Source organism: Arvicola amphibius, chromosome 18 (assembly GCF_903992535.2).
Source record: "Arvicola amphibius chromosome 18, mArvAmp1.2, whole genome shotgun sequence".
NCBI lineage: Eukaryota > Metazoa > Chordata > Mammalia > Rodentia > Cricetidae > Arvicola > Arvicola amphibius.
In genome coordinates, this window is record NC_052064.1 from 632,183 (window position 1) to 646,063 (window position 13,881).

Below are 13,881 nucleotides of genomic sequence, written 5' to 3' on the forward strand. Positions count from 1 at the left end.
AAAGCGCCAAGCTATTGAGACAATAAATAGCATGAAAGGATCTCAAAAGTATTTGACAAGAGGAAAACATCTCATGCTACCAGTGTATCTAGACAGCTGTGGCCTCCACATTTGTGGCTGTCTCTTTGACCCTGTGTTCTTGACATTACGTTTTCTTCATTGTGTGAACAAACATTCTTTCTTTTATGTTGTTCTTCCTTAGTGTTTTCAGTTTTCTCTTCTCTAGAAAATGCATCCTTGCCTTCCCTCCTAGTGTGTGTGTGTGTGTGTGTGTGTTTTGGTAATGTGTTAAATTCAAGATTGACTGTTGGGAATAAAACCTATCAAAAGAGGGGGTGGAGAAGGGGCGGGGCAGACTGACTGGTTAACTTGGGGGATGAAAGGGCAAATTGACAGAAGTGGTCTCTCTTCCTGAACAATGATGAGCCGTGCGTATTTGTTATAGCTGAACTGAGAAGAACAGTGTTATAGCTAGGTTTCTGGTGACCCTTTGACAAGCACTTTGCTGCTGTTGTTAAAAGGGAAATAGTTGATATATTTTGATGAATAAAAATCAAATGGGAAGCTTAACAGAAACATATATTCAACAAAGACTGCAAGAAACACCAAAGTACTCCAATTTTCTTTTCAAAAGAATCAGCCCTGAAAGAAAAGCAGTTTTCAGATACCAACAGAGAAAAACAAACTGGTGATTAAATATATACAGAGCTCTTCCAACCAAAATACGTTTCCTCTTTCTGAAAATAGGAACTGCTAATCCTACGTGGATTGATACAGTTATAATTGTTATCAGTTACAGCTAATTTAGGAAATGCTATCAGAGTATGATAATAAACACAAAATCTTCTTTCAGAGTTATTTATTAAATTCTCCGTTAGGTATCTGGATGTTCTAAACTAACTACAAATTAATTTGCAAGTCTCCTAACATCATAAAGTACTGTCTGTAAAACAAATAATGTCTTGCCATAAGATGTGTTAATCTCTGTAACAGGAAAGCTCATGCAACTTCCAAGTGGTGAACAGACTCCCTTGAAACCCTCCCTGCTCTGCTGTGGACCAGTTTCACCCCGGTGGACACATTCATGGAACCAACTCTTCTACTTAGCTAAAGACACTCTAAGAGTTACATCCTTCAAGAATAGCCCACCCAAGTGGAAAACTCAACACTTATGTGCAGAGAAAATCAATGTCTGTAAATTCCAATTGTGTACAACAAAGCTACTTACAACAGAATTTTTCAAATCCCTGTCTAGTTTTAACATATGTGATATTTAAAGTAACAGTGATTTGGTCAGGGAACAAGAAAATATCAGATAGCATAAAACAATATCCTTGACTTGCTCAGACATCATGGTATTTTATTGCCAAATTATCCAGAACCTTAGGGGTTACTCTTGATCACTGTATATCTTCAGTAAGATACTGCTGTTGGACAATAATTAGTCCATTGGTTTTCATATGTATCCATGTATAACTACAAAAGCTCGTTTCTCCTTCTGTGATAAACCATAGTAACACAACTTTTCTTTGTCATGTATCAATGGAATACACAACTTTAAAAGTAGAGTTCTTTAAATATATTCAGATAGTTGTGTGTATGCTCTAAGAATCTTCGGCATTTAAATCTCTAATGAGCACACTTGGGAACAACAGTAAAATGGGCTCACATGCTGTCTCTCCGATGTTCATTACTGCCGTGAAAACTCCTGACCACCCTATTCGGCCACGCTTCTGCGGATCCCGATCTGGCAGATCAACTATATAAGGAACAGTTGACCATGTCCATTACACAGGCTTTGTTGTGCAGAGACATGCTGGACTGTAGTGGTAAGTCTCTGTTGACAGACTATGAAAACAAAGCCTTAGACTATGAGGACCCATAGATGGTATCTATGGAAACAAAGCCTTAGAAGATCAAGACCCATAGATGGTACCTGCTGTCTTCTTCTTTGCCCCAAAGCTGCATCAGTATGATCTAGGAAACTGGAAACCTTGTTTGCAGTCAGTATTGTTGGCCATTTCAACATCCACTTCTATCTCCTCTTGACTGCTTCCCATGCATTGCTGTTGCTAGTCAACGTCTGGGTAAATAATTGAACCTCCCAGTTCCCTTTGCCTAGGCAGGCCTGAGGACATGCATTCTATGTACTGCGCTCTAATTTACAGTCCAATAGAATGAAACAAAATAGAGCTCCATCTCTGAGGATAAACTGATGACTCCTTCTATGAATCTAGATTTTAGAGAAAGGAAGGTTTTCTTTTTCTTTTTAAGTAGAGAGTCACTGCTGTGGGCCATTATTTTCTGCAGGTTCTTGAAATGTGATTATGACGAACAGAAATGAAGGCCACGGAATAGGGAGAAGAATAAAAAAAATGAATGTGAAATTCTATGACTAGCAGAGGTTTGAAGCCGAATAGCATAAGTGCTATTGTTATATGGGGGTGCAGTGATGCATGACTTTAATCCCAGGACTCAAGAGGCAGGCAAGTGGATCTCTGTGAGCTCAAGGTCAGCCTGAGCTAGCCTGGTCTTTATTATGTACTGATTTACAGGACAGCAGGACTATATAGAGAGATCCTGGGGAGAAATTAGTCAACCAGTCAATCAATCAATCAATCAATAAAGAAAGAGGAAAGAAAATGGTATTGCTTTCTTACAGGCATGGTGATGTTTTCTAGAAGTCAGCATAAATTTACCTATGAAAGTGGATAAACTAATAAGACATAGTAGTAAATGTATTTAACACTACTTTTTGTCTTCTTAAGAAAGTACTCCTTTTATTAAAAGTAGAATGCCCTATCCATTTACCCATCTATCTATCTGTCTGTCTGTCTGTCTGTCTATCATCTATCTATCTATCTATCTATCTATCTATCTATCTATCTATCTATCTATCTATCTATCTATCTATCTTTCACCATTTATCTTACTTGGCCCAAAGAAAGTTTATTTTAAGTGGTTTGTTTATAGGAAACATTTGACCACATTTCTTAATTTAGAATAGTTTCTTTTTCCAGTTTTTAAAATAAAGGCTCTTTGGTGCCATTTTATTTTTAAAACATTGAAAAAGAGGTCTCTCTCCAGCTTGAAGTTCCAGGCACAGCCCCTCCATCCTCCAGGGATTCGATGTTCTGCCTTGCTTTCTTTCCCACTGCTCTCCTGAAATGATTCTCCAAGGAGGTAAAGCAGTCAAACCTTTCGATTCTTTTGTCTTTCATTGATATGAAATAACTATTTAGAGTTATCAAGAAATTATGCATCATATAGTGGTTGTAATTAAAAATTGATATTTTACATGCATTAAATCCCTTTTAAATTCTCTTGCAGAACTGATGAGATACTAAATATTCTGCAATGCTTCACTAATTTACTATCCACTTGAAATGGTTTTCCTTACATGAATAGCAGATATTGAGTTTTTGGCTTCGTGCTCAGATTTTAGGCTACAACACAGCCATTTTTATTATCAGTCTTTTTGATTTGTAAACATTTTATATTGGATGACAGATTCTGGTAATTTAAAGAAGTTTTATTAAAATTAATGGAATATAATTATGTAACTTCTACAAAACAATGCCATCGAGATGAGAAAACTCTATGAAAGGATATGGTTAATCCGGTAGAAGCATAATGCATGTTGTGGAGGTGGCTTTTTAACATATTATATATATATAGTCATTTTTAATATTTTCACTTATAAGTTTTGTGTTGACGAAAACGACAGCTAAACTTCACTGTAGAGAATCGAAAGGTTTAGGTTTGTATTTGAAAACCACCTACCCTTCAAAATAAGGGTTGTAGAAGCAACATCTTTCTCCCATAGTTTCAGATACTGAAGAGCATGGTGCTTTATCAGAGAGAGCCAAAGGCCAATAAAGTTGCTAATAAAACCTGACTTACCTTCTCAAGAACTTTATTACATTCTTTCGCTCTATAAGCCTTATGTCCTGGATATATATATATATATATATATATATATATGAAATCACGTACCAAGGTATTAATGAAATAACTGACAGAATATATCATAACGATATTTTAATACAGCGAGCCCATTATGATACTAACACATTATGTAGTCAATAATGAGCATCTAATTCTCTTGTTCAAATGCTTGTGCTGGAGAAGAAGATCAGTCTGTGAGTCATTAAAAATTGAAAAGAATGATGGCGTTGACTATCTGGGTGTCTGATTTTGGAAAGAAAAGGTATCTACAATTGTAAAATACCAGTCCGAGCTGTAGCTCTCACTCCCATTACATCCCACTTCATCCCTTATTCCTGCAAGCCTGGTGCCAAGCTCTGTCATTGCCTAGCACAAAACAAACAAAGTTAAGTCGCTCTGGGGCGCCTTTGTGAGGCCACTCAGAGTAGGAAAGAGGAAACAAAGGGCCAGATCGAGAGGCAGAGGACCTGAAGTAAACAAATGAGGCTGGAAAAGGAAGAGGAGGGGGGGGAAGGGAAAGCTACACCACTGGGCCAGACACGGGAAAATCACGGACACATTTGTGCTCTGGCCAGTAATCACTCTTACCACCACCATTTCTTTGTTTGGGGAGGTTGTCTTTAGAAAATCAATTCCAAATGAGTAGCGCGGTCTATCCTTCCATAAACCCTTGGGCCCTGAGGGAGGAGGGAGGGATGATTAACAATCTTAAGGCCTCGAGAATCATCACAGAATCTTCGCCTTAGAGGGAGTGTCTTTTTTTTTTTTTTTCTCAGCACGAACTGTATTCTCTGACTTCATGTCAAAAGTGTTTTCATATCCTTCGGGAAGCAGCTGAGGAATTTGTGCTGCTCCAAGAAGAAAGCTAGCAGCAATCCACTAAATCTATCCTTGAAGGTGGCCTGAACCGCGGGGGAGGGGTATAAGTGAAGACCTTTTTGTTTTATTCTGTTTCTAGAAGACCCACGCACGCCCGGCCAGTGCTTCTCACCAGGATGGAGGGGAAACCAGCCCTAAATCCATGTTTCAGATGTATTTTGCAGAGTGCCACCTGTTTCCTGTTATGAACTCCGTTCTGGGTTCACACCAACAAAGTGAATCCACCCGGCAAGAACCTTGTCCAGCAAAGCTGTCCAGTGATCAGGGCGGGGAGTTTTTTCAACCGGTTGGAAGGTTGCTGGCTAAGACGCTACCAAAGCCCCTTGCCACAGTAACCGCCCTCGAAGGAGTATTCCTCCCTCCACCCTTCATTCCTACCGCACAGTAGGAAAGAGATCTTACAGCTTCAGCTTCTTCTTCATCTATTCCCGGCCCTCCCGCGAGGCGCCGTCCCTGCCAGGTAAAGCGAGTCTAGTTGTTATCTGGGCATAGGGCCGCTGGCACCATTAGCACCCAACCCTGTCGAAGGTTCTAACCTCTGACACACCATGAAAAACAGTGCCACCTGGTAGAGTCGACAGCGGCGCTTTCAAACGCACCACACAAACCCCTCCTACATTTGTTATCAAATCACTTCACGGTTCCGAGGCTGGCAGGAGATTCTACGCCTGGGAGAAGGGCTGGGGGGGGGGGGCGTGCCAGATTTTGCAAAAAAAAAAAAAAAAAAAAATAACCCCGGTGGAGGCGAGCCAAGTGTTTGGCAGGAGCCTGCGCGCCCGTGGATGCCCGCGGGCGGCGGGTGGTCCCCTGGGGAGCCCCTTCGGGCCGCCTCGGCGCGGCCTCTCCTGGCCCCGCGGCGGGAGCAGGCGACGCCGACTTTGGGAGTTCCTCCCTGCCTTGTATGGAGGGCTGCGCCCGGCCCGTCCCCGCCCGGCTCTGACGCCCGGCCCTCGCGCTGCTGCCCACCCACAGCCGCCTCCCCGCGACCCGCCCGCCCGGGTAAAGCAGCCCGAGCCCGGCTCCGGCCACCCCCATCCCCGCAGCCGCCGCGTCCCCGCGCCGCCCCCTCCGCCCCCGCCCCGCCCCCGCCCTCGCCTCGGAGACCGCGGATAAATCAGGGAGGCGAGCGCGGGGAGGCAGAGCGCGCGGGCGCCGGCAGCAGGCTGGCCGAGCTCCGTTTCCACGGTCGCCCTTGATGGCGGCGCAGGCGAGGCAGCCTAGGCACGGAGCGGCCACCACGCGCTAGAGAGTCCGCCCGCCCGGCCCCGCCCGTGCCCTGCCCGCCTCTCCCCGCGCGCCCTCCGGCAGACGTCGGCGCCCCGGCTCGGTCCCCCGACCGCCGCGTGCAGCTCCACCGCCGCCTCCAGGCCGGCCAGGAGGGCACTGATCTTCGATCGCGAAGATGGCTGCTGGCTGCCTGCTGGCTTTGACTCTGACACTTTTCCAGTCTTGCCTGATCGGCCCCTCGAGCCAGGAACCCTTTCCTTCGGCCGTCACGTAAGTCGGCGGCGGTCCGGGCGGGGGCTGGAGGCCGGGGTCCCTACTCTGCGCCGAGCTGCCGTGGGGGGTGGGGAGCGCAGCTAGGAGCCGCCGAGGCCGGCAGGGTGGGCGGGCCAGCCTGGCAATGCTGGCCGCTGGAATGAGCTCGGAACCGGCGTGCGAGCCTCGGCCCGCCGTCCCGGGGAACGTCCGCCAGCCGACGGCGGCGTCTCAGCCGGGTCTCCGTGATGCTGCACGCTGAAGACTGTAGCCGGACTTGGGGAAAAACTTTGCAGGCATACCCAGCTCCCACCAAGCCAGGCCAGATGAAAAGTTGTGTTTCCGTTAGGTATTTCACAGAGTTAATTTCAGGCTGGCTCGGGTAGCTCGCGCTTCTCCAGTATTTGGCCCCCAGGATGCTAATTGCTGTGCTGTCCAAACTCATTTAGAGCCCAAATTACTAGGAGCGCCTGACAGCCTCCCTGGTTTCCAGCCAGTTCACTCCAGGCAACCGAGCGTGCTGTCCACCCCAGAGTTCACAGGTACCAGGGCCACCAAAGCCAACCTATCCAACCCTTTATTTGAAACATCTGAGAGCCGACAAACACGCGGTTCCTGTTCTTAGAATGAATAGAACCCCTATTCTTTGAGGGAGGAACTATTTCCATAGTCTCCTGCAATTTTCTCTTATTTTTAACATTTCTAAAATAACTTTCAAAAAAAGCCGTTGCTATTCTGGAAATAGAGTGTTGAAAGGTAGCTATAGTCACAGGGCGGAAGGGAAGGCAATGCAACCGTTCTCCGCTCTCTCAGGCTGCAAGAAGCAATCGGAGTCAGTGGCACATATAAATATATACATATTTTTTAAAAGCGCTGAATAGCTTATCTGGCATTCTGGGAAAGCATTTATTTTGGTTCTTGAAGGTACTTTAAAGCTTCTGAGAGTAGGTAGTCTTAAGTGGGTGAGTCACTTAAATGCATTTTACATAACAAAAACAAAGCCCAAGGTAGCCTTCCTGGCTTTTATGCTGCAGGGAATCACTTGCTGTCCTTTGTTGGCAGAAAGCTGGATCCTGGAGTTTTGGGGGGATACACTAGAAGTGCACCCGTACTAGCTGGAACCCGACAGCTATTATTTAAGATTTGGCCCAGAACATTTATCACCTTAGGCGTCAGTGCAAGCATCTAGAGATGCATATTCCAGCCCTGAGAAAGGGGATGTCTAATATTTTTGTCATTGATTTACAGTAATGTTCTCTTTAGGTAATCTTCCATAAAAATGATTGCACATCATTTTTGTTATGAAGCAAAAGGGTAAATGCCATCTGTAGAGCTTCATTTAATTGGCAGAATGTTCCAACTGTTTAATTTTAAACATGAAAAGTCTAAGAATTTCCAAGATGCTACAAAACCACTCAGTCTTATTAAGAAATCACACTTTTGCTTATTTATATTTTCAGTACACTTGAAGCCTTGCCTATTACATAAGAACTCGGGTGACGCTCGTGCATTTTGTGTCAAATAAATTGCAGCTTTTAGGAAGTCATATTGTTAACGTGCTCGGATTACACCTTTTTACTGCTGTTTTATATTGATTTGCCAATATTTCTATCATTTAGGGAGGGTGCTTCCTCGTATTAAGGAAAACAAAATGCAAAAATACCCACTCATTCTTAAGCATCTCATAGTAGAGTATTGTTGTAAAAATTCTTGTTAGAAGAACATCTGCAATCAACGCTTTCCCCAATTTAAGTAACTTCATTTCCTACTCAGATATGTGCTAAAGATTTGAACATTATCAACTAGGCACTTAAGTTAGGGATTGCGATTCCTTTTCTTTGAAAGGATTTGAGTTGTTTTCCAACAATGGGAGTATGAAAATATTTTCTGACTATGTGAAACATTATCAGGGACTCAGAACAGGCTTTGTGGCTCCAAGTCAGTGGACGGAGGGTAGTACTCACAATGCTTTTGGAAGCCTTCCCGCTTCTCTAATTATTTATCTGTAAAGTCAGTAATTCTATCTTCGGATAAAGGCTACTTGACATCTGTACTTCATGCTAGAGTTCTGAATAAAATCTGTGAAAACACATGTGGCATCAATCTCATCAAGAAACAGTGCTATTTGCTTTGCTTGCATGACAAAGAAATTAAATGCAGTGGTAAAGCTCAGATCCTCTGGGGGGAAAAATCAGGATTATAAGAAGGGAATCCAAAGATTGTTACAGTTTCTAACGGCAAATTAGGATGCTTCTGTTTTTAAGTTATCTTATGTTGGCAGTTTTATTTTTCAGCCAAAATATAAAATGAGATTTTTTTCATTTTCAGAGGAGGAAGACCATGCCATTAACACACTGTAACATTAATTAGGCAGTAATTGGAGTTGGGACTGAATTATAATCATAATGAACATATTTTTTAACAATGTTCGTAGGAAAGACTTTAGTTTTATTATAACAAATAAACATATTACTCTACATACAGAATTTTCTGCCCTGTTTTAACATTTTAATATAGCATATCCTTCTGTAATAAATAATAAACATATCCCAACAATTAGCATTCAAACAATGAATTTATTTTCAGGAAAAGGATTTTTGATCCAGTTTTTATTTTTATTTTTCTCTGGGCTAGATGTTTCTTTCCAAAGCAAAGTGTGAAACCAAAAGCCTGATGGGCTACCGAGCATTCAGGCTTCCTGGCTTCTGCTGCACTGGAAGACACATTAGCTTCGTGTCATTATGTGCACAGGTTACATTGGAGTTTCAGAGTGATTGCTCAAAAAGGACAGCTTTCTTTCTGGAAAGAATTCCTTGGCAGTTATGCTAAAACATATCTATTTTAAAATTCAGGAACACATGCACACTGCTCAGTATAGTAATGTTAATTTAAAATCTGTTCTTAATGTAGGACCCTGTTTATATATATCTGCTTTTAATGCATTATAGTTAAAATTTAGCTTTTATCTCAATCATATCAAAGTGCAACCTAGCGAACAACAGTTGAATGAAAGCCACTTACTATATTGAGTTTGATTTTAACTTTATAAAGATCTAAATATTTAACCAAGAATTTAGTTACTTTTAAGAAATAAACATAAAATTAATAGTTTTGAGAACTGAATTCTTTTGATACATGTAATCCTATTCTGTATTATGCAGACATATTGCTGGATGTCATGTTGGGATGGTGGGTATTAGCTATTCTACACTTTAGGACTGAGGGATCTGGTTATGCTCACCTTTCTATTTGTGTTCTGCATGACATGAGGACATGCATCTTATTAAAGAATATAAAATAAAATAGTATATATAGAATTGAAAAGGAATGAGTGTTAAAGACCCTTCCTCAATTTCCAGTTGGTTCTCATGAGCCTAACAACAATAGAACATTATTACTCTACAGGTGTTTGGGTAGAATATGAAACAGTAGGTGTATTTCTCTGTATAAATATTAGCATAATGTTTAATTTGTTATTGTTATATGTAGGCATTTAAGTAGCTATTTGTATTGGCATTTCAGTGAGCATTAGGCCAACTGAAATAAAAATCTAAGAAATTATTTTAGAAAAATATATACAGTAATATAAGCTTAAGGGTTATAAAGAGGATCTAAATGAGGATGTATCTTTTTTTCCCAGTGAGTTTATTAATTATAATAACACCTGGATACCTTTCTATTGTTTCTCTGATATTAAAAATAACAATGCAGTATGCTTCTGAGCTCTTCCGTGAAGATGCATGCAACTAAAGTATTGTCTTTAAGTTTATTATTTCCTTTTAGAGTGTAAATTCATAGCAAAGTATGTAGAATTTTGAAAATGATTCAATATTTGTGCTTACAACTGTTATTTAATTCATTTGTTCTCTGTAACATTATTATATAAAATACCTATGCATTCTTTTCCCTATTTTCAATCCAGATATGAATTTCCAAGACAGTATTCTTTTCTTCTTAATCTTGATTCTTACTATTTATCTTCAATGAAATTTTAGCTTTAAGCTGGGGATTTAAGTGGGTGAGATGAACATATTTTTAAAATTATGCAATTTTAAATCTCCTTCGATAGCGACCCAGAAAGTTGTGACATAAGCAGGTCGGGTGCTTTGAAGAAATCAGAATTTGCTTTAATGTTTCTAGATGTAACATTTTATGGGTGAAAAGTAACAGCCTTCTATCAGCTGTGTTAAAAGAGCTGTCTGAGGTAGGGTGTCAAAGAGCGTGGAAGCAGCTTCCACGGGGAAGGAACTGTTCTGTTCTGTCGTTTCCACGCTGTCTCCTGAGGGCCTGCAGCTCACACTGTGTGCTGTGTCTCGAGGTGTGGCAGCCCATCATTTCTTTTCCTGGATGGCCTATAAGTGGCACTGTAACTTTCTCAGCCTTTTATGCAGTTGCTTTCCTGTCCACTTGAACTGAGCAGTGATCGCCAGCCGTGGAGCCTGCACATTATTTACCTTGGCTTTTATGTGCAATAAGCCATGAAAATGGGAGCGTAGTTTTCTTTGTAGTGTTGGAAGAAAATGTCAGTTGAATGCAGGATAACAACTTGTACTGGAATGGTGGGAAGCCTCACACATTTGTCTCGTAGTATAAGGATCTAAAGATTTAGTCTATAATTAGATAAGTTGTCAAGTGTGTATGGTTATAGTATTCTTTAATTCTTAGATAATATTTTGTGTGTTAAAATATACATACACGAGCATATATTTGTATACATACACACATGTGTACACACAAACATACATACTGGATGGTTTGCTAGATTAAAAAAAAAAACCTTTGCATGTAAGGTCATTCTTTGGGTCCATGCTGTAAGATGTCTGTTAATCATCTCCTATCTTCAAGGTTTAAATCTCACATCACGTATTCGAGTAACTTGTTAAGAGGAGTGAGTGGGACATCATAGCGAAGAGTAACTTAGAAATGAAACCATTGCACTTTAAACCTTGGCCACCCCTGAAGAAATCCGCTTGTAACAAGCAGTTTTACTTTGCATTTATATAGAATATGCACCAATGTTTGTAAGAGTTAAATGTTTTTGGTAGTATGGTATTTTAGAAAGGAAGGCATCATGTGAAGGGTTGAGATTATATAAAATATGAACTTTCATGCATTTCTTGTTTAAAGGCCTCCTTTTGTAGTGATTTAGGACATAGAAACCAATACTATTAGCATTTAAAACAATGGATCACGTCAGTGGCCACTTCTTTCTTTACTTTGGAATCTGTTTGTACAGATTCTAATAATGTTATAAATAAGAAAGCCATTGGCCTGTGGCCCAAACAAGCTGGTACATATTTGTTTTTAAGTTAATACATACTCATTTTAATTTCATATATATAAACTCATCCTGATTCTGAATTATCAAAATTAATATATATGATATATGACATATATCACAAATAAATTATATCAGTATTGAAGTTCTCTTTGAATATGAATGTGGAACATTTCAGGCTAAATGTTATTTTAACATATGCTTCTGCTGAATTTTTTTTAAAGCCATATGCTCAGTGAATTAAAAAATTAGGATACATTTAAAACTCAGTATCATAAATGCAAGAACAAGTTAAAGTAGAAATGATAGCGTAGAAAGCTATGGTCTTGTCCACTTTGAACAGGTCACTTGGAGGCTAAGCTCACTGTCTGAGTTATTTTCTCCGGGCAATGAGATTTTATTATGGTTCTCTCCTGGTGCTCGAGGAAAAATAATCCTTGCAGTTTTGTTTTCAGTGATGTGTGTGTCATTTCTTCTCCTTTCTGCCCGTGAGTCTACACTGAATACTAATCGTAATTTATTGTGAGCATGGGCATCAAATCAAATTTTTATCTCCCCCCTCCCTGGAGTGTTCATAGCCAGCTCTTAAGTTCAGGTCTTTCTTGCTTGAATCTCTGCTCAGGGTTTGCTGAAACTTCCTCCTCCCCTCCAAAGGAAATTTGTGAGGAAGATGGCACACGGATAGATCTGTCCACATAACTGACACTTCTGTCAGAGCCACCAGACAGTCTAGACCATTGTTTCCTTTGACATTTGCCCACACACTGTGGGGTAACTAAAGTGACAAATGGGGAAGAGCTGGGAAAAGTGTCCCTCTCTAAGGTGCTCTGGCTGGCCATAGAAAGGGATGACCAGACGAGCCTTATCCGCTTAGTTGAAAGAATAGCTCAATAAAATAAATGAGGTCAGGCACACTGGGAAAATTGCTTGTTTGTGAATGGTGATCAACACGCCTTGTGATAACACTATGGAGGAGTGATACCAAAAGGTGGGGTAGAGAAAGGAGCCCTCAGATTTACGAGTTACAGACCTGCAGAGGTTGGAGGTAGCGGGTTGTTGTTTTCACTGTATTGCCATCCTGGCTCTTTTCTAGGGTGTAGCTATTTTCACTGTATTGCCATTCCTGGCTCTTTTCTAGGGTGTAGTGTGATCTTTCTTGGATTTGAAATATTGCTCACTAAGCGTGACATTCATTTTAGAGACCTAAATATTCAGTTTAGACATTAAACTTGTCTAAAACACAAAAACATAAAAGTACTTACAAATTCATATGTTTTTATGAACCCCTAGGGAAATGGTTCCTTGGATAAGAAATATTAGCATAATATTTTATTAAAAGCTTTAAGTGTTAATTACCAAGCGTGAGGCTCTGTAAGAAAATTTCTTCCATGAGATTATAAGAAATAAAATAACCCATAGATGATCAGGCTTCCAGGAGAGTGCTCAAAACAACTAGGACCAATTGTAAATAAGTAAATAGTGTATTTGATTTTTCTTAGAAATAGTTTTAACTTATCCTTTCTCTTTTAATATTTTCTGCTCCGAACATTTCAGCGTAAAATATAATTGAATTCAACAATTAATGCAATTATTATTCAGCACAAATCATGTCCTTCACCGAGTTCCATCCTAGGAATACAAATTGAGGAAGGGCACCCCAGCGAATGGCAATCACAGTTCCAACTTAGGTGTGGAACAATGGGGTGCAAGGCCGAGGAAAGGCCGGATGCCTTTGGAAAATCAGGGTCTACAGAAACATGACCTGTTGTGTGGGAGGCGTGGCTAGGCGGGAAGACTCCCTGGAGGGATGGCTGCTGTTTGGTCTGGCTTATGAGTTCATTACATTGTAACCTGATGGAGAATCACAGTGAACACAGCCCAGCAAAAGTTACACTAACTCTGCTATGTGAACAGTGTGTCTTCATCCTTTGTTGTTGGGAATTATAAAGGGAAGAAAAAGTGGCCGTAGATTTTGAACCACATGATGTACCAAATGATTAAAGAGGGACCGTGTTTGTGACAGAGCTAAGGAGAGAAGGTGTTAGACTAACTCAACATCATTTGACAAGTGTCAAAAGATTCGCAAAACAGGGGCTTTGAGAACCTAAAGGAGGTGGAGGGCGTACTGTGGAGAAGACATTTTAGGCCTTGGTGATGAGAGGATTTGGGAAATCAGGAAGAGGGGAAAACTGGAGATGAAGCTAAGTCCTCCAGCACGTAGATTGTGTGTTCATTAAACTTCATCCCCTGAGGAGAAATGCAGGCAAATACCTTTACTGTATGTTGCTGAGTTTGTA

At 40.9% G+C, this 13,881-nt stretch overlaps 1 protein-coding gene across 2 annotated transcripts in view; it reads left to right on the forward strand.

The window, feature by feature from the left end:
• The first annotated feature begins 6,214 nt into the window (after positions 1 to 6,214).
• Cacna2d1 (calcium voltage-gated channel auxiliary subunit alpha2delta 1) overlaps positions 6,215 to 13,881 on the forward strand; it is a 428,064-nt gene continuing 420,397 nt past the window's right edge. For both annotated transcript variants that reach the window (XM_038315276.1, XM_038315275.1), the window contains exon 1: positions 6,215 to 6,324. In XM_038315276.1, coding sequence (XP_038171204.1) covers positions 6,230 to 6,324 — 95 coding nt within the window. In that variant the 5' untranslated portion in view covers positions 6,215 to 6,229. The remainder of the gene's footprint in view (positions 6,325 to 13,881) is intronic.